The 19620-nt window shown below is 36.6% G+C and overlaps 2 protein-coding genes and 1 long non-coding RNA gene across 6 annotated transcripts in view; 2 read left to right on the top strand and 1 right to left on the bottom strand.

Annotated features, from left to right (window-relative positions):
- The first annotated feature begins 1145 nt into the window (after nucleotides 1-1145).
- On the top strand, nucleotides 1146-9332 carry cdk5 (cyclin-dependent kinase 5). The gene is made up of 12 exons (XM_044367138.1): nucleotides 1146-1498; nucleotides 1826-1914; nucleotides 2001-2068; nucleotides 2199-2259; nucleotides 2676-2732; nucleotides 3441-3536; nucleotides 3797-3871; nucleotides 5857-5953; nucleotides 6061-6130; nucleotides 6256-6316; nucleotides 6432-6512; nucleotides 6770-9332. Exons 1-12 carry the CDS (start codon nucleotides 1462-1464, stop codon nucleotides 6854-6856), a joined length of 879 nt encoding a protein of 292 aa, XP_044223073.1. The 5' UTR covers nucleotides 1146-1461; the 3' UTR covers nucleotides 6857-9332.
- A 1104-nt stretch (nucleotides 9333-10436) lies between these two features.
- LOC122993193 lies at nucleotides 10437-18335 on the top strand. The gene is made up of 2 exons (XR_006406356.1): nucleotides 10437-10973; nucleotides 15709-18335. It is a non-coding gene; the product is annotated as an uncharacterized LOC122993193 (long non-coding RNA).
- LOC122993189 (acid-sensing ion channel 1C) overlaps nucleotides 11178-19620 on the bottom strand; it is a 100694-nt gene continuing 92251 nt past the window's right edge. For 2 of the 4 annotated variants that reach the window (XM_044367133.1, XM_044367135.1), the window contains exons 8-11: nucleotides 19290-19369; nucleotides 18418-18489; nucleotides 15534-15586; nucleotides 11178-14387 (exon numbers count right to left, since the gene is read on the bottom strand). In XM_044367133.1, coding sequence (XP_044223068.1) covers nucleotides 14309-14387; nucleotides 15534-15586; nucleotides 18418-18489; nucleotides 19290-19369 — 284 coding nt within the window. In that variant the 3' untranslated portion in view covers nucleotides 11178-14308. The remainder of the gene's footprint in view (nucleotides 14388-15533; nucleotides 15587-18417; nucleotides 18490-19289; nucleotides 19370-19620) is intronic. The other 2 variants (XM_044367136.1, XM_044367134.1) reach the window with 2 other exon arrangements.

Below are 19620 nucleotides of genomic sequence, written 5' to 3'. Positions count from 1 at the left end.
TTAGACTCAAGCACATGGAGAGAGTGGTCAACAAAACAGAGCAAAAAAAAAAGATTTTTGTCATGCTAAGTGAATTCATCATGTCACTAAAGTTATCAGTCTTGTATCTTACTTAAAAAAGATAAGTTTTGGACATTATTACATGTTAATTTAAGTCAGTGTAAGCTATACACACTTTCTTTCTGTAGTTAACACACAAAGATCACAGTTTAATCTTTCCTGAAAATGTTTCGGTAACATGTTGAACAACAAGACACAAGCGTATGATTTTACTTAAAAAAGCAAGTTTTTGCCTTTGTTAAATTGATGGCATTAATAAAGTTCAAAATTATTTTTAATTTTATAATTAATTTATTTGATTTTGTGTAATTTTTATATCAGTATATAATGGTAGCACTATTTACCCCATCCTCATGCTCATTTTACCCCCACCTTGGGGTAAGTTGTGCCATTGGACTAACTTTTTTTGATGGCTCATTGTTCTTAAACCGTAATAATTAGATAACTTGTTTTAATTTCCATGGGTACACAACAACCTCCCATTTGAAACAAATACACTTTAATTTTGCAGTAAAATCATCATATGTAAAAAGTGGCTCATGTTACCCTGTTCTCCCCTATGTACTGAAAACTGAAATGTAGGCCTATTCAGTTTATCTGAAGCTAATATGAAGCTTCAGGCATTCAAATTAGTCAAATGAATTAAATATCTTCCAGCGTTAGTCTTTTCAGTGCCAAAGTCCCTCTTTTTGTTACCATACTTCCACTGCAGCTCAACAGGGAAATACTGTCTGAGGAAACATTAAGAGGGAATTTGATGCTAAAAAGACTAAATGTGGCAGATATCCACTTGATATGACTAACTCAGACCGCTAAAGCCTCATATAAGCTTCAGATAAACACTTAAGTGCATTTTTGCACAAAATGACCGTATGGACACACTAGATTCTCACTTAGACTGTAAGCACATTTGAAGGGGATCTTTTAATAGCCAATATGAACAGGGGGAATGATTACAGCGAGGAAAACTTCTTTCGGTGTTCATTTGGGTACCTGACTGTTGTTTTAAGACAGACTTGAAAAATTGTGAACCTATCCTTTAAAGTGTACACTAGTTTATATTACGCACAGTCGTTTTGCTCCCTTTTACAACTGCAGTCTTTCAGAAAATGTTTTCAACTGTCCCACAAATGAAAACAACTGATCATTATTATCACAGCCAGTGAGGATGTTGCTGCATCTCAGATAGAACTGTGTTTCTGGCGTCCCTGGTTTTTATGTTGCAGTTCATCTTTCAGCCTCTAGATGAGCAACAAGACAAGCTTGGCTGCAGACCGACCAGGAGCAGCAAGTGCAGATAGCTGCAAGCTAACGCTAGCTATCATAACATTAACCCCAATTTGGGGCTTTGGTCGCTCATTGTTTTGCTAGCAAGGTCAAGGCTGGCTTCACTGGTCAACCATGCAGAAATATGAAAAGCTTGAAAAAATCGGAGAGGGTAAGTTTCATACGCTTTTTGTAAAGTTAATATGAGCTAGCCTGGTTTACAAACCTAGCATTCATGTAGTTGCAGGGCTAGCTAACGTTAGCTAGATCGTAAGACTTATGCCTGCGTTAATTAATTCCCTAGTTAACCCTGCACAGTGCAGTTTGTGCAGTATTGTATAACACTGTAATGTGTCAGTGACAAGATTTGTCTGAATGTTTCAGCCTGCCAGCTTAGATGATATTAGCTTGGCAGCTAACATTAGCTGATAATAGGACTTGCTATGCCATTCATCAGTAACGATAACTGTGATTTAACTTCACGTTATTTATTCCGTAGGTACATACGGGACAGTATTCAAGGCGAAAAACAGAGAAACCCACGAAATTGTGGCGTTGAAAAGGGTCAGGTTGGACGACGACGACGAGGTAATGTGTTGAGAATAAAATAATTTCTGTGTCAGTGTTTGCGAGCAAGCAGTTAGCAGCTCAGTGCTGATTACTGTTTCTTTCAGGGAGTGCCAAGTTCTGCTCTGAGAGAAATCTGTCTTCTGAAGGAGCTCAAGCATAAAAACATTGTCAGGTCAGTGTTTGAAATTTAACTGTTAGGTGGGAATGACAGGTAGTTTCACTGTTCATCATGTGAGTTTAATAAGTTGGTTTCATTTAACCCTGATATCAACAAACACTAAAAACTGCTCTTTCCTCTACAGACTACATGATGTTTTGCACAGTGACAAGAAGTTAACCTTGGTTTTTGAATATTGTGATCAGGTGAGATAAAATCATCCATAACTTACAGTGCACTAGAACTGCAACGACCAGTTGATTGACAGAAAATTCATTGGCAACTATTTTGGTAACTGATTAATTGTTTTGAGTCTTTTTTTTTTTCTCTTAAAGAAAAATGCTTAAAATTCTCTTCTTCCAGCGTCTTAAATGTGAATATTTTCTAGTTTCTTAAGTCTTCTATGATAGTAAACTGATTTTATTTGGGTAGTGGGCTGTTGGTTGGGACAAAGACATTTTAGGATGTGTCTTGTGCTTTGTGAAATGGTGATTTTCAACATTTTCTGACATTTTAAAAACCGAACGACTAATTGGCAGATTAATCGATGATGAAAATATTGCATCCCTTGTATGTTGTTAATGTGCACCTCCTGAAGCTCATGTCCTCTTTTTAACTACAGGATTTGAAGAAGTATTTTGACAGCTGCAATGGGGATTTAGATCCTGAAACTGTGAAGGTGAGACATAAAGATCCTAGATAATGCATAAAGAGAGTTTGATCAAGGACAGCACGACTGCTTAAAGGTGTAATATACGACATTCAGCTCCACAAGATGTCACACTAGCACCAGCATCTCAGACCAAAACAAATGTGTGCATTGTTTACTTAATAATGTTGGAGGGGAAAAAAAGAAAGCGCCATCTGAACAGACAGCTCACGAAACTCAGATCAAACTGTCAAACTAGGCACTGCTGATCAAATATGGATCAAGATTCTGTCACTGCATTCCCTATGTCTTGTCTCAAATGTTTTCAGAAACATATTTTAGTGTACCGTTTAGCTGTTATTTGAGGAAGGTTGTGACATGGCCGCCATGCTGGAAATGAGGAGGACACGGAGGGACCCACATGCACGAACATGCACACTTACATGCACTAACTTGCACGCGCGGCTGGACCGGCTATCAAAACAAAGAACAGAGAGGCTCAGATTACAACACACACAGAGGGAGTGTGACTTCATTCTCTGCCCAGTTCGCCATTACTCCACTATATCTTTACACAGAAAATAGGGGCTGAATGTTGTATATTGCACCTTTTTAAATATGTATAGTTAAGTTTGCATTAGTTTTGGTCTCAGATTGTCATCAGTATGACTGTAACTTCTTTTGAAAATGTGAACTAAAAGCTTAAATATTTGTTTGTCCCTATGCTTGTTTTTGCAGTCGTTCATGTACCAACTGTTGAAAGGCCTCGCTTTCTGTCACAGTCGTAATGTTCTTCATAGAGATCTGAAGCCGCAGAATCTCCTCATCAACAGAGTGAGTGTTTAGGTGCATTTGGACTTTGACAGGAAGGCTGGTAAATATTCATAACTGTATGAGCAAATCATTTGGCTCAGTCAGTTTCCTAAGTCTGTAATGTTGAAAGTAAGAGGAGGGCAACTAAAACTATGAAAACCTTTTATTTAGTAACAGTTTGTGTGAAAAAGTTAGTTGAATGCGATGCACTGTGGAGGTTGAAGTTTATTAGGACGTGTTACAATCATGTTCAATTTGGTAAATTATGTCTCTGTCTGTAGAATGGGGAATTGAAGCTGGCTGACTTCGGGTTGGCTCGAGCCTTTGGCATTCCTGTGAGGTGTTACTCAGCAGAGGTAGGTTGTTGTACATGATTAACACAGAAGGTGCTAATGACTGACTGCTACAAGCTTAAACTACATAACCTGTGTGAAATTGCTTTGACTTTTGGCACATTCAGCATCTGTGAAGTCCGTGATTGATTTCTGAACTTTTGACTGTCATTGAGAGACTTAAAATCTGGTGCTAATTGACATTTAGAAAAGGTTTATGCTTCTTAATCCAGAATTTCAAAGTAGTAATATCAGATGCATGTAGCCAAGGTAAATGGTCCCAAATCTGGTTCTCTGAAAATAATTTCTCAGTTTTTAAATTAAACTATATTTCATCACTAAAATGAAAGCTTTCAGGCTTTGTATTAAGGCTGAATGACATGACCTAAAAATCCATATCTAACTATAAAAGTGATATCAGAATATGGCGCAGGAACATATAAACCATCAAACTGCAATAACATCAGTAAATATTTGGCCTCCTCTACAATCCCAAATGTGTTAAACCTGTTAAAATGCTTTTGCCTCATTTGGGGGGTCTTATTATTTGTGTGAACAGTCAATTTTTCTCCGAGAATCTGAAGTTAAGACATTCAGTGTATGATGGGAGACAGTGGAGCACACACCAGCGTATAGCTGAAGTGGTGGGTTTTGTGTTTTTTTTTTTTTTGTTGTTGCTGATGCTATCAGAGAAATGACAGGCAAGGCTCATCTAGGTTTAGTGGTTTTGGTTGGCTGACCTAAGGGCTTGGCAAGCTGGTGTCATGGGGGCGCACTTGACCCAGCGTGACACTACTGATCTGAAAATGTAATAAACAGAAAACCTAGAGGGAGACAGTGTCTGAAGCACTGACAATTTGAAGTAAGGTCATTTTATTTCAGAGGATGTATGACCCTGAGAGTCTTAGCACTGTTTCAGCAAGAAGAAATGAACGATTCTACAGTTACTTCACACTGCATGGATATACAGTGTGTAGCATTTAGTGCATGCTGCAAAAAATTTATACTGAGGTTATTATGGTGGCAGTATTGCATTTTGTGCCATTTATCAGCATCATTGCTCAGCAAATCCATGAAGTCAAATCCTAACAAATATAAAAAAGTGGTTCTTTCAGTGTCAATTTTTTCATTTTAGTTTTTAGATAATTATTTTTAATAATAATTGTTCAGGCACAAATGCAATTTTATCAGATTTTTTTGCAACAGACACATTCAGAGGTCCCCATACCATTTTTAAAATTCACTGGGTAAACACTGTTTACCCAGATCAATAAAAAAAAAACCAAATAATATCCTAGGTAGCTCACAACTTTGAAACACAGAGCTCAAAGATGTGCTGTAAAAGGAGCAAAAAAACAAAACAAAACAGCATTACACACTCAATCTATGTCATCTGTGTGTCACTTTTTTGGACATTGATTATTTATTAACATATATTGTACAATCTTTGTGCTCATAACCATGTGACATTTTCAAATTACTGAGTAGCTGAAAGCACATTTATGCTTTTCCAGCTGGAGGATCCACAAATGTAACTTCATTTTTCTCTGAAAAATGGATTTAAGAAAAGTTAGTAGTGATAGCATGTGTTCAGAATTTACATCTGCACTGAATCAAACTTTCAAACTTTTCAAGGTGAAACACAAGCACTTCAAGCTGCTTTCAGTCAGCCCACACATTCTCACTGGGAAAGGGAAGGTTTTTTTGTACTTGTTATTTTATTTTATTCTTTTCAGTCTCAGTGCTCTTCACCAGACACATTTTCGTGTTACCTGGAAAAATGTCTGTAAAACACTTGACACCTGACGAAGCATCGTTTTGTTAAAATTTCAAGAAGTTGTAATGGAAACCAGATGGCTGATGTTAATCCACTATTTAGTATTAGTGGCAGTGCTGCCAAATCCATCGCTTTGTGAGAACAGAGATTACACTGAATGCCTGAAGGGTTGTGTTACCACCCATTTGCCTGTGATAATTGGTCCGATTCTTAACACTGTGTCTGTGTGTAGGTGGTGACATTGTGGTACCGGCCTCCAGATGTGCTTTTTGGTGCTAAACTTTATTCTACCTCTATTGACATGTGGTCTGCTGGATGCATATTTGCAGGTTTGTTTTTCGTTATTGACAAACAGAGATTCAAAATAGTCTGTACTGCAAAATACATATACGCAAAAATTTTATCTTGATTTATTTTGATTCCATGTCCCATTCAGAGCTGGCTAATGCTGGAAGGCCTTTATTCCCTGGGAACGATGTGGACGACCAGTTGAAAAGAATCTTCAGATATCTTTTTTTGACACCATTTGTACACCATAGTGGTTTGTTGGAGCAGAACTATTGATCTACTGTTTCAGCAATGATTTATGAAAGTTGCAATTACAAAAAGTTTTTCTTTAACCTCTTGGTACATTGTTGGGTACACCAACTGAAGAACAGTGGCAGACAATGACAAAACTCCCAGATTACAAGGTAAATTACTGATGTCTAATTGTGTAATACCTACAGTGTGTAGAGTATACACTGTGTTTTACTGTCGTTTTTTTTCACTGAACTATTCTTATCTGCCTTCTTTTTCTCCCTGCAGCCATATCCCATGTATCCAGCCACCACCTCACTGGTGAATGTGGTCCCCAAACTCAGTAGCACAGGACGGGATCTACTCCAGGTACTTTGATCTTCCTACCTTTAGATTTTTTAGGAATCTGCATCATCAGCAATGTGTGGTTTTCCAGATATGCATGCATCCACTTATGTATTTAAATATCAATATTTCCACATATGTGGTCCATAAAATGTTTTTCTTTCAGTCTTTTATAACTGTTTGTGCAACTACTGCCAATTACTGCTAACAGACAAGTTTGCCTGTAAAAAACATCAGATTGCTGTCCTCATACTAAAAAAGTTTCCTTTGATCTCATCTAGAACCTGTTGAAATGTAATCCTGTCCAGAGGATCTCTGCGGAAGAGGCCTTGCAGCACCCATACTTTGCTGATTTCTGCCCACCCTAAATGCTAAATTGCCTCTCGCTGAACCTCAGCCGCCAGAATCAATCATCCATCACTCTGTTGGGTCATTAGGACCAGTACCAACAAGGCAAATCCCTCACTGGTTTGACAACCCCTGCATTTCGTTCTGTTGTGCCTCCGTGTGGAACAAAGTCCTGGTGGCTCTGCAAGGTTTTAGTTCTTCTAAGTTGCAAGCCTGTTTAATTTGGTACATAAAAGCCTCCCAGTTAGTTAGCACTACTCTGGGAGGCTGCACTATTTGTTGCATTGATTATATTTTATACCTGAGGAAATGTTTGTCGACAAGAAGCCCTTCTGCTCCCAAATAATCAAATTCACGTGCTGTACTCTTCAGATTTTTAAATTGTCTATAATGATTGAGAGATGCCCATTGAATCTGTGATGATCTCATTTGGTTGAATTCAATTTGAAACATGACGGTTTCTGTTCTTACAGGGCTGTGTTTTGCAAAGCAGTTTGCTGTTATTAATGGAAATCTTTATCTTGGTGGAGACTGTAGCCTGACTGATACTGGAGTTATGATGCCAGTACCAATATTACTGTGAGAGTTTAAAAAATCTGATAATTTTTAGTTATTGGCTGACATTCATTCCTTAACAAACACAATGTATAAACTATTTTACAATTAAAAAATAATCTTATGATCTTATCTATGAGTGCACACAGGTGGACAAGCTATCCAACAGAGACCCTTTCTAAATTATGTCAGACATATCTTTAACATTTCTGTATGGCAATTTCTTGTCACTTATTGGCTGTTACATACGCTGATACAATTTATATGCGATAAGCTAATATCCGCTAGTATGTTGGCGTCAGTCGGGCTGTGGTGGAGACCACAGATTCCCTGGGCAGCTAATGCTACAAAGTCGCTATTTAAAAATAAGTTATATTAAATTCATCTACCAGTTTTAGAAAATCAAGCAAGTGATTCATTTGAAAATTGTAAAGGCTGAAGTCAATGTTTCCCCTCTTTTTAAGAATTGTATGTTATTTTTGTAATGCTTTATTCTACAGGTGTGTAATTTCTGAGAGATTTTCCAAGAGGTTTCATGGATAGAATTATGTAGTTTTTGTACTAATTACAGAAAAAAATGTGTATTTCCTTGAAAGAATTATTCCAATGAAACCCAAGGAAATATTCAACAATTATTAATTTATTATTGGAAACCATATATATCCATAAATGCTAAATTGTATGAGTGTTTGTAGGGAAACTAAACATTTGTGCTCAGAATTTATCAATTTGAAGTGTATCAATTGAACTCTATCTTCCCTATAATTTTACCAAATTACATAGTTCTTTTCATGGAAACATCCTGGGAAATTATAGCAATAACAGTGTTACCATTATTTTTTCTTTCTTTTTAGACCACAAGAGACGACAAACTTGTATTTCTTATGTTTCACATACGAACAGTACAACTCTTTGTCCCACTACCTATCACAAGATTGTATAATAGCATGGGAAGCTAATTTATAATTTTCTTGTTCTCAGGCTTCCCCCAACCCCCCCTTTTGTTTTTTTCTTTGTGCACTTTGTAACTGACAGTTTTATTTGAAGTTCTTTAATTATCTATTATTAAATATGTTGAACACTGACAGCCAGGATTATGGCCGGTTATCAGTAAATGGGCCAATATAGAGATATATGCATATATATATCTATATATATATATGTTAATAACTAGTGGACCATTAGTGACACATTGCTTTTTTTTAACATCATTTTTATCGTTATACTTGTGTCTTTTAGCCTTTATGAGATGCTTTTTTAATAGTTAAATTAGAAATGAAGAAAAAAAATCCAGATAATCCACTGATAATCTGTATTTTCATATGATTGTTTTGCACCATTTTGGTTACTTATTATATTAACATGGTCAACAGCTTGCAGTGTTATTTTACTCCAGATTGTTAGAGTGCTACTTATCCCATAAAAGCCTACATAACGAGTTGTGTTTGAAGTAGCTGTCTTAATAGGGAAATGATTCATTTTCATTTTGCTGATGTAAGACGAGTTAATGGATGCATGTATTTATTAATGATGGAATGTCTGCTCTTTTTTTTTTGGCATTCTTTTAAATGTAGCACTACTTCATTTGGTTCAGAAACTCTCCTCTTGAATGATTTAATAATACTCTATCTATAGCATTTAGTGGGCCCTTTTTAGGATTTAAAATGATTGAAAGATGTGTGTATGGGTAAAGTTATATTGAAGAAAAAAAACAAGCATTTGCTCAGCATTTCATTATCTCATTGTGATCACAGGACATTTCAAACTGATGTAGAGTTACTTTATACAGTTTAAACTTTAATTTCGAATGAAGAGTGGATTTTGCACTTTGCTAGTACATTTGCTTTTGTTGGTAGAACTTGGGACAAATATTGTCAGTGATATTTTTTTCTGTATATTTCAGCCAATAAGACTGTGTTCAGTAAAGTGGACATAAATACACGTTTGCTTTTCTTTGAAAATAATTCAGCTTGCTCATTCATAGTCACCTTGATCTTGTCAGTATATTGGGAACTGATTTTTTACAGCATTTGTTATATTTTACCCAGTTATTTACAAAATAATTTCACCATAAGGTCTATTTAGTAGCTGTTCTTGAGCTTTAAACTGTACCAGACGATCTTCTTTGGCCCATGGAGTGTTCCCAGTTTTTATGGGATTGTAAATATCCACATTTCCATTTTTATGAGCACACTATAGATGTGGTTTTACATGGGTGACAAGTCCTTAAAGGAGATAATGTACCTTTGACCACAAGTGACACTTTAAGGATAATGGTAAAAGGTAAAGCATAGTGGAACAATAACACTAGTAGAGAGGAGTCAAAAAGTCAGCAAACTGACTCAGTAATATTAGTTGCATAGCTTCTCAAGTTTGCTAACATTAGCTAGCACAAGCTACTGGTCATACCAGATCAGGTAAGACTACAGCTGCAAACCCTACCTGAGTGTATTAAATTGGGAAAACGTGTGTATTATTGCCTAAGTATTTATTTGTCACAGTGTGAGTTCTTCATTCAAAAGTCAGACCTTTGCTTTAAAGTGCTGGGAACATTTTAACGCACAATTCCATAACATTTGGTGGTGAACTGAACATTTAGTCATGTACTGTGCACTACTGAAGTATAATTTTTTAGTACTTGATACTTCTACCACACTGTATTTCAGAGTCAAATATGGAGGAACAATACCTAACAAGATGTATGTTCTATGGTTGCAATGGGTCGTGCAGAGGCTCCACTTTAACCAACATTAAAACATTACTTACACACTAACCTGCAACAGTAATACAGTCATATACATACAGTATAACAACACACATAATGCATACTGAATACTGCATATGCAAAACACTTACTTTTTTGATACACGAAGTACATTTTGCTGACAATAAATCTCTACTTTTACTTTATGTTTTGAATGCAGGACTTTTACTAAAAAGTATATTTTATATTGTGGTATTTTTACTTTTACTGAAGTAAAAGATTTGAATACTTGATGAAAACTGGGCAAACTCTATCTGCTGAGGAAGAAGAGTGTGGTGTGATTTGATCGGAAGCTCTAGAATGACTAAATAGACTTTGTAGTGAGATTATTTTGTTGTCTGTTTCCAATGTGAAGAGTGAACTTTCCGATCTCAAGTAGCGACCAGCGACTTTGATTTTAACCTACAGTGCGGAACTTTAACATATAAATGAGTGTCCGTTACATTCAAGCCCTTGCCAAACGACTTCACACAATGCTGATTAAGCATATCACCGTATATCACCACCATATCACAAGCATCTGATTTTCACAGTATACAGAGTTCTTAAATCTCATGTCGGGAGGGACATTCCCGCGCTGGCTGTTTGAATGCGCACCCAAAGACTTACCCTGGCCGAGTCAGCTAACTTCCGGTTGGCCCTCTGCTAACTTAATTGAATCGTGCGGCTATCCGAGACTTTCCAAATATTATCGGACCGAATGGATCAAATTCTGATAGTGAATCGAGTCATTTCGCGGGGGATTGCTCGCGGCAATCTATCCAACATTTTACATCCGCGACAGTGGCGAAGGAGTAGGCTACAGCGTAGCCAATGAGGTAAGCACATCTTGGCAGTGTTTTTGTAGTTACTCTCACTGCCAGAGGTGGGAGACAAAAGTCCCCCGCTCCAGCTTTAATTCTAACTCAGTGTACATCAAACCCACGTTTTATTCGACTATGTGTCATTTTGTTTAAGTTAGCAGTAACTTGGTTTGAAACGCTCATGACAGTTTGATTTAAGACTGAGTACATTACACATAGTTAAGTATTAACTATTTAATGTACAGTTCAGAGTTAAAATCACATATCTACAATAAAATGCACACAGACCATGTAGAGCCAGATGAAGCAAGTGCAGTTCCCCAGATGTGTGTGTGCATGAAAATCTTGATGTCACCAGTAAGAAACAGTCTTAAAGGCACATTTTTTTGTTTTACTTCAAGCCACATATACTCATTTAATACATTAAAATTGTTGGAAAGATACTGCAGTTTTCCTACACTTGCATATTATCTTTCCATTTATGACTATTGCACAATCCCAAGTCTGGTTGGAGGAGGATTTTTGTGTTATAATGATCCAAGTCACTGTACCACAGGATGCGGAGGACAGCATTTTGATTCATCTGGCTCCCAAATACATTTGGACAATACAAAGTGAATAGCATGGGTAATATTACATTAAGAGACCAGAGATAATAGGGATACATAATGGTCATGCAAGGAAGAAAATGGGCGGTGTGCCATAAATTGTTAGCTGTAAGAATCAAATAGTTCAAATCTAGGTGTTGGATGACAGAAATATATAGAGTACTGTTACCTAGTTGGCCATAGCTATGTGTTAAATATCAATTGAGGACTACTTAATGAGCACAAACAGTTCAGTTATAGTTTCTGCCTGTTCAGATACACTCTGCTGTTCTTTGACTGGTAGTAAGGCAAGGACATTTTCACAAATCCTACATCCACAGTTTGCGGTAATTGCTGGATCATTTTTATGCTTAACCCGACAACATGACACACACACACACACTCAAAATCATCATGGCAATGCAGCATCATCAGAATAGCATCATTGTGTAACATGAGTTGGCATTTGTGTCTCTTAATGCATTTGGCTGATGATGATTAATATACAATTGTCATATTATACGTCTATGTTGCAACTGGCAGCTGTTCAGTCTACCGTACATCCATTCCAGCTGTTAAATACGCCATGAATTGAAAATGGGAATCCCAAATCAAATATATATATTTTTATGTCAATTTGATAACAGTGGTATCTGATTCAGTGCATTTATTGCTCACAACACAACGCCACTGATTCACCTTTTTTTTGTCCTGAAAGGTATATTTCCATTTGGATAAAGTCTCTTCTCGAGGTGGTCTCTTGCTCCTCTTGGAGTACACAATTATTCCTGATAATGCTGGAGCAATGAGCACACACCCTGTGTAACAGTGTGTGTAGTTAAAACTAGAGCCATTAAAGGTAGTCACAACCATAGACGTCCCAGTCATTGGCTTTCAAGTGATGGCTGATCTCCAAGGGTTTGTGCTTCACATCAACAGTCATCTAATACACAGACAACAGAGTAATAAAGCTACAGTGTTATGAACACCACTTACTTGATTGGCATTATACTTGAAAGTTTCACATTTAAAAAAAACGCAGACTCTTGTCTCAATTTTCAGCAAAGTATTAATAGTGAGGATATGTAAGTGTACCTACAAATCCATAACTGTAGTGTCAAGGATTTAATTAACACATAGTGAACATTAAGAAGAGAGGAAGTAGACTGACACGAAGATAAGAAGAAAAGTTTTGTACGTGAGTAAGATGGGTACATATATAGTTTATTATACTTGATCATTTATACATCACAAACTGTTATTTGTGACTTATTACATGTTCTGGAATAATAATGATAATAGGATACAATGGTAAAATTGTACAATGCATTTCCGTTATAAATCAACTGAATAGAATGGGGCTGAGGTGCATGGTGTTTGATGTTTTGAGGCAATTTCCTGTATCTAATAAAAGACTATTCAATTGTCAGTCATGTTATAATCACCAGTAACGCAAAGACACTTATGGTCCACCGAGATAGAAAGTCCAAATTCCTTCTGTTGCAAGAATAAATGAAGAAACACTTTTTTTTAAAACTTATATATATCTATATTTATATTTGACAAATGTCTCACATGATCAGTATAGAATTTCTTCATGGCATTTGATTGTGGGTATTTACAAATTTCTGTTAGGTTTAGGAATGTCACCAACAAGCCTTTTAAACTATACTTTATGTTCAATAGAGAATAGATTACTATCACAGGGGATTGTGCTGATGAACACTTTTAAGACACTGTAATGAAGAAACATAGCTGAGAATTATTAAGAAAGGCAAAGGAAAGCCTGATTGTTTCAGATTAATTAACAGAATTAAGGTCCAACTTTTTCAGCAAGCTGAATGCTAGCATTCTTTTGTGTGTGACAGCATAGCAACACTATCCCAAAAAAATGGGAAACATTAATGAAAATTGAAATGTCAGCTATATAAAGGTATAAAGGTACAATCAACCACCTTTTTTACCCTAAATGTGTGTAAAAAGTGCCTAAAGTTAACAAAAACATCCAATTCAGTAGTTTCTGTTGTCCCGGGATCAAAACAAAATACTTGCATATATATATATATACAAATAATCAAGTTCCTCTTCGATTTTCAAATTGAATAAGCACAGTCATCTAAGTAGTGAGACAATTCAAAGCATCATAGTAGCAAAAGGCAATGGAGAAGCAGCTCTTTTGACCAACAATCAGCTCATCAAAGTCGAGCGAACTTCAGAAAGGCTCTCCTGTTCTAACTGGTGACAGGTATAAGGTCACTCTAAACAGCATTGTTAAGATGCTGGAGATGGTACACTGATAAGAAACTGCAATGCTACACATACCAATCCACATGTCTTTTTTTTTTGTTTTGTTTTTTGTTTTGATTGATGTACAGCAAAACTAGCACAACAGTACTACATAACTCATTGTAACACAGTTCAGAATCCCTTTTTTTGGGACACATTTATCTTTACTGATTGTATACTCTAAAGTGACTGGATAAAAAGAACAAAATCCACAAAATGAAACATGAATTAATTAACACTGATGCCTTGACATGGCAGTTAAACCTGAGTTCTGTTCTGGAAGTGGTCTTTTTTTTCTGATGATAGTATTCTATTTCTATTCAGGCATTGATAAACTCTACTATTCTTTTTTTGAGTATACACTCAAACCTTTTTCTGTTAAGTACATAAATTATTTCACAGTTTGCTGTCAAGTCCCCAGATGTGCCGCCCCCACCCCTACTTTATGTTGTCAACAAGCAAACTCCTCAAAGTTGCCTAGAGTCGGGTGACGAGGTAACATGTTCGGCGTGAATCCGAGACTGTCCGAGTGACTCCGGAGGGTGTCACAGGTGCTCTGCAAAACAGAGGGAAGGGAAGGAGGGAAGACGAGTTCAACCGGATTAAGGGAGGGGCGATGAAGGGGGTGATGATGACGGTGGAGTAAGGGTATGAGCCACAGGTAAAATGAGAGCGACCAGGACGATTATGAAGCGACGCGGGGGGGAGAAATTAATATGTGACGAGGACATTTCGTGCAAAGACAGAAAAAAATGATCATTATTAACACATGAGACACGAGAATATCAGCGAGGACAATGAATGACAGAAACATATGTGGACAATGATGAGGTAATGAATACAACAGATTTGGAAGTTCCAAAATCAGCCACATCGCATATGTTTCACAGGTAGTGAAAAGAGAGTTTAAAGTAAATAAGGGGCAGGTGGGGAAAGATGAATGAAAGGAGGGAGAGGAGAAAGAAAACAGCATATTTTTAGTCCTGTTTTTATACTAGCATGTTAAATTCTTATAGCTATGGAAGTTGAAACATCCACATATGTCTGCATTTCCCTGAATGTGCAAAGGTGCTCGCTGAATAGCTGTTGATATGTGGATAACAACCATTGGTAGTCCTGTTGGCAAAATGGCTATTCCAGCAGACAAAGAACCATTTATAGTTTTGTGCAAACTCACTGCATGCAGACCTGTGATAACATCACAAAGTAATGCATCTAGTGATGTTATCCGGCACGAGCCTCAAATGCATTGCCTCTAAATGGAAATCTGTGCTGCAGGGAAACAAATAGATCTCAGGTGGTTCAGCTTTTTGTACAACAGTTCAATAAATATGTAATATGTTTTCACAGGAGTACTGGGCTTTATCCTATGAGAAAGAAAGCATCATTATTCAGTAAAAAGGAACAGGTTTTGTGTAGTGCAGAGAGTCAAATCTTTGTGCATTTGGAGAATCCAACCAACTCATGTCTTCTGTAAAGCCAATAAATACAGAAACACAACAAGCTAACCTGTCCTGACACAGTGGTAGATATTAAATTGCTCACTGCAGTCGGATAATTACCCCTCTTTGGTTGCTTGTCTACCACAGCCAAACAAGTCATTTGTAGCGACTGAGGAAATGATGTATGAGATGGTCTTAAGTATGTATGAAAGAGAGGGACAGCATGGGAGGGAGCATCTATTATCAATGGGGTGTGCTACCTGGGGGCATGATTAGGCGTGACACCAGGGCTGGTTGGGTTCTCTGGAAACTCCTGGAATAGACATGATGAAAAGAAAGATGGGTGAGGGTGACTGAGATGAAAATAAAACACAATGCAAATGCTATAAGGTAATTTTTTTTGATGGAATACTGCTTGTTGTGTTTTCCCCTCAGTGATATCATTGAAGAACTGAAGGAAGGTGGCTGTTCAACACAAGATTTGAGGGTTTTGTTTTAATAAGCAGGGAAAGCAAAAGACAGAAAGTGTTGATGATCATTGAGGAGAACGACAGTCAAACTTAAAACTAAAAAGAACTAAATGATTTACTTCACTGTTGGGTTGTTTGGGTGGAGATGTGACAATGGACTAGTTGAAAAAAGGGTTATTGAATATGAGAAAAAGGAAGAACAGAAGATGGTTTATCATAAGCAGGTGAATATAATGACATGAATGGAGAATACAGTAAATATCACACTATGTAAGTCTCTAATAAAGCATGACATAAATATCAGCCCACTAAAGAAATGCTTCATCTACTGCCACTGTTTGAATTTATAAAAACTGATCCTCCCAAAATCAGACTAAAATAACCTCCTTCATAACTATGTTGGCTTAACTTTACCATACTTATCTCCACTTCTACTTAAGAGAATAAACAGCTTCTTTCTTTTCTCCCACATCAGCTACCAAACCAAATTCTGAACCCGAGGCAACTGTACATGCAAGAACACAATCCTCATGCAAGGACAAACCCATGACTTTTTCACTGACTTGAAGACAAATTTGGTACAGTCTTTTTTGCATGCTGTATTATTGCTCATGATGATAAAGTCTTGGGCTTTTTTGACACATAAGAGAGAAACAGAGCTTGCATTTCCAACATTCTGCCAAGAAGGCTGGATGCAAATTGGTAGATAAAGTATACTGAGGGATAAAAGGAAATGTCTGCACTTAACAAAAATCAGCTTAAATGCTTTTGATTAAAACAGCACCAGAAGAGAGGAAATGTATTTGCTTTTGTTGGTTATTCCACCCATACAGTGAGCTGCAGAAAGAGATTAAGGTCTTTTAGTTGTTATTCAGACTTGAGAGAAATAATTGGATTAGGTGGTTATTACAGTTTAGATTTCAAAATTGATCTATTTGCATTACAAGGAAAATTCACAGATATAAAGTTTTACTTATCTATTATTTGATCAGTTTGATGGGGTTTTGATTGGCAGAGAAACAATTTTTTAAAACTTTTTATTAACTTAATGTGAGTACAAAATAATAAAAAGCGATTAAAAATACACAGGATCATTTTGAAATGGTATGAAGCTCAACATGTAGATTCTTTCTCAGCTCTACTAAAATTTATAAAGAACAGAACAGACTTAAGTTGTCCACAGATCAGCATTTTTAGGGTGAATCATTAATAAAAACAAAAAATCAAAGTGGCCCCAAGCAACTTCATTGTGTGACTCCTCAAGATACTTTTTTGATCTGCACCAACATTACCTCTACAAGAGAGGTAATGCTCCATCAAGGCAAGAGCTGAAGGTGAAAAACCATAACATTTAATGCTTGGCAAGAAAAATAATATAATCTGTAACAAAAATACTGCTGCAAAGTCTAGATGGAGGACAGCCCTGATTAATTTGGGGACCACTGATCAGTCATGATGCAGTAGTGAAAAAGTGTCCTGGTCTACAAGCATATTGGGCTTTGATAAGACAGATTTTATAATTTGTCTGAAAGTAATCAAGTATTTTACTCAGCAGAGGAAATATACCAGTGGTTCGACAATTAGACCCTTTAAAACCTACCTTTCCATCTTTGGGTAAAGACTTAAGTCAGCAGTATGTGCCAAACATTTGCTGATTACTGATATTAAGAAGGTGCATTTTGGTCATAAATAATTTCTTAACTGCTCTGTATAAAACTTACATAACTGCATGCTGGGGAACTGGAGGTGCCTCTGGACATATTCTGTTAAACCATGGGGCTCAACAAAATGCTGTGATTTAGGATAGAACAGAAACGTCTCACATTACTCTAAGTTTCATCTTGAAGTTTAAATGGGTTTTACTGCCTTGAAGGCTTTGAAAACAGGTTGATCATGAAATGTTCATGATGTCCCCAGACCTCTTAATCTCATCCTGCTTTCTGCTCCTTCTCCTGCTCTCATATGAAGATATAATGAATTTCCTCTAATCATACTGCAAGAGATAAAGTGTAAATATCAAAGTACAATAACAGCTTTTCTGGCTCTAAATGAACTGTAATTATATTATTGTGGTTGTCAACATCCAGAAGCTACTATATATCAAAAAGTGGGTTGGTGTGTGGGATAAATTCAAGCAATCTGAGCATAAGAGAAGTTTATGAGTCATAATTAAAAGAGAACAGTTCAGACAATTTTATTCTACTTGTCCATGCATTTAGATTTAAGGGCACTCAAGTGGCAAAACACTGAGCTACAAAAAGCTTGGAAAAAGAAGGCTTACAAAGTCAGTGTGTTCCTTGTAAATACTCATCTGCGTTCCATCTGTAAAGCTACTGTAGATTTTTGTCATCATGGGGAATAATTTGTGCTCCTTCTCTATAATATTCACCATGTATTATAATGTGTAATATTAGATGCACTGATTATGTATTCATACTGTGCAGTAAAAACAAAGTTTATGTATTATTAATAATTACGTTTACTACAACAATTCATCTCCCCTGCGTGGGAAATTGAAACTAATGATGACATAATGTGGTGTACGATTTTCTTTCTCTATGGTGCTGTTCATTAAAAGCATTTCAACTTTAAGTGTGTTGTTGTTTCTGAGCTCATCTGAGATTCACCACATTCAATTCATTCAACAAAATGCAGTCTGAGAGATAAAAATTACCAGATTGTCGCTCTGACAACGCTGTGGTCGTTTCTTGCGTATGAAGTAACCCAAAACCTTATCCTTAAACACCTAGATGCAAAAACACCAGATAAAGATTACACACAGATTAAATGCATCATAGTTTGTGACACTAAAATTAAACATTAGCAGTATATTCAAATACTTTCTATGAATAATTTAAATGTAAAATCAATCAGCTGTGAAAGCTTTAGTTTGACAATTTAGGAAATAGGCTTATTTTCTTTCTTGGAGAGAGTTAGATAAAAAGACCGATATATCTCTCTCATTTCTGTACAGTAAATATGAAGCTACTGCTAGCAGCTAGTTAGCTTAGCTTAACATAAAGAGTAGAAAGGGGGAAACAGCCTGCCTCTGTCCGATAGTAACAAAATCCACCTTGCCAGCACCTCTAAAGCTCACTAATTAATACCTTATATCTTGCATATTTAATCTGTACAAAAACATCAGTGTAAAAATGACAATTTGTTGTTTTAGGGGGCTGTGTGCCGACTTCTTGCCTGGCAACTCTTGGTGCTATGTACACAATAACTCCCTATTTACTACATAGGACACTTTATTTACTGTTCGCTATTTTCTTTGAGGGTATTTTACAACCTGAATGTGTACATCCATCCACTATATAGCGCCCTCAAAAATTTCACAGTGGAACAGTTTTGTTAACTTTTGCACAAAGCCAGGCTAGCTGGTCCTGTCTTTATCCTAAGCTAAGCTAACCAGCTGCTGGCTATAGTTTATTACTAACCTTAAGTTTCACACTTAATTATTGCCTTCATATATATTGGGATAAGAATAAAATTAATTAGTAATTGGTAGTTTGAATTTTTATTAGCCAAGAACCATCACTTTACCTCATATAGGTAGTCAAATATTTCCAGTATTGTTAAAACACTGGCTCCAATAAACAGCCCCATCTGACCTCCAATGTCACCTAGAAAAAGAGAGATTAACAGATATTGGCAGGTACAGTAATTGAACAATGGCGCGTGAAACCATTCCCCGAGCTGTCACTTCTAATTCACTATATCTTGCAGTAATCTGAGCAGAATTGTCAAAAGTGTCCATCCAGTCCCAACTTTTCATCAGACAGAACCCGGCTGCCCTTGCAAGAGCATCAGATTATGAAAATGTGTTCAGCCTGTTTCACAAGTTCAAAGAGGAAACCTCAAAGCACCAGGCACG

The sequence above is a fragment of the Thunnus albacares genome, chromosome 12 (genome assembly GCF_914725855.1).
Source record: "Thunnus albacares chromosome 12, fThuAlb1.1, whole genome shotgun sequence".
Lineage (NCBI taxonomy): Eukaryota > Metazoa > Chordata > Actinopteri > Scombriformes > Scombridae > Thunnus > Thunnus albacares.
This window is presented reverse-complemented; position numbering and strand designations above follow the sequence as displayed.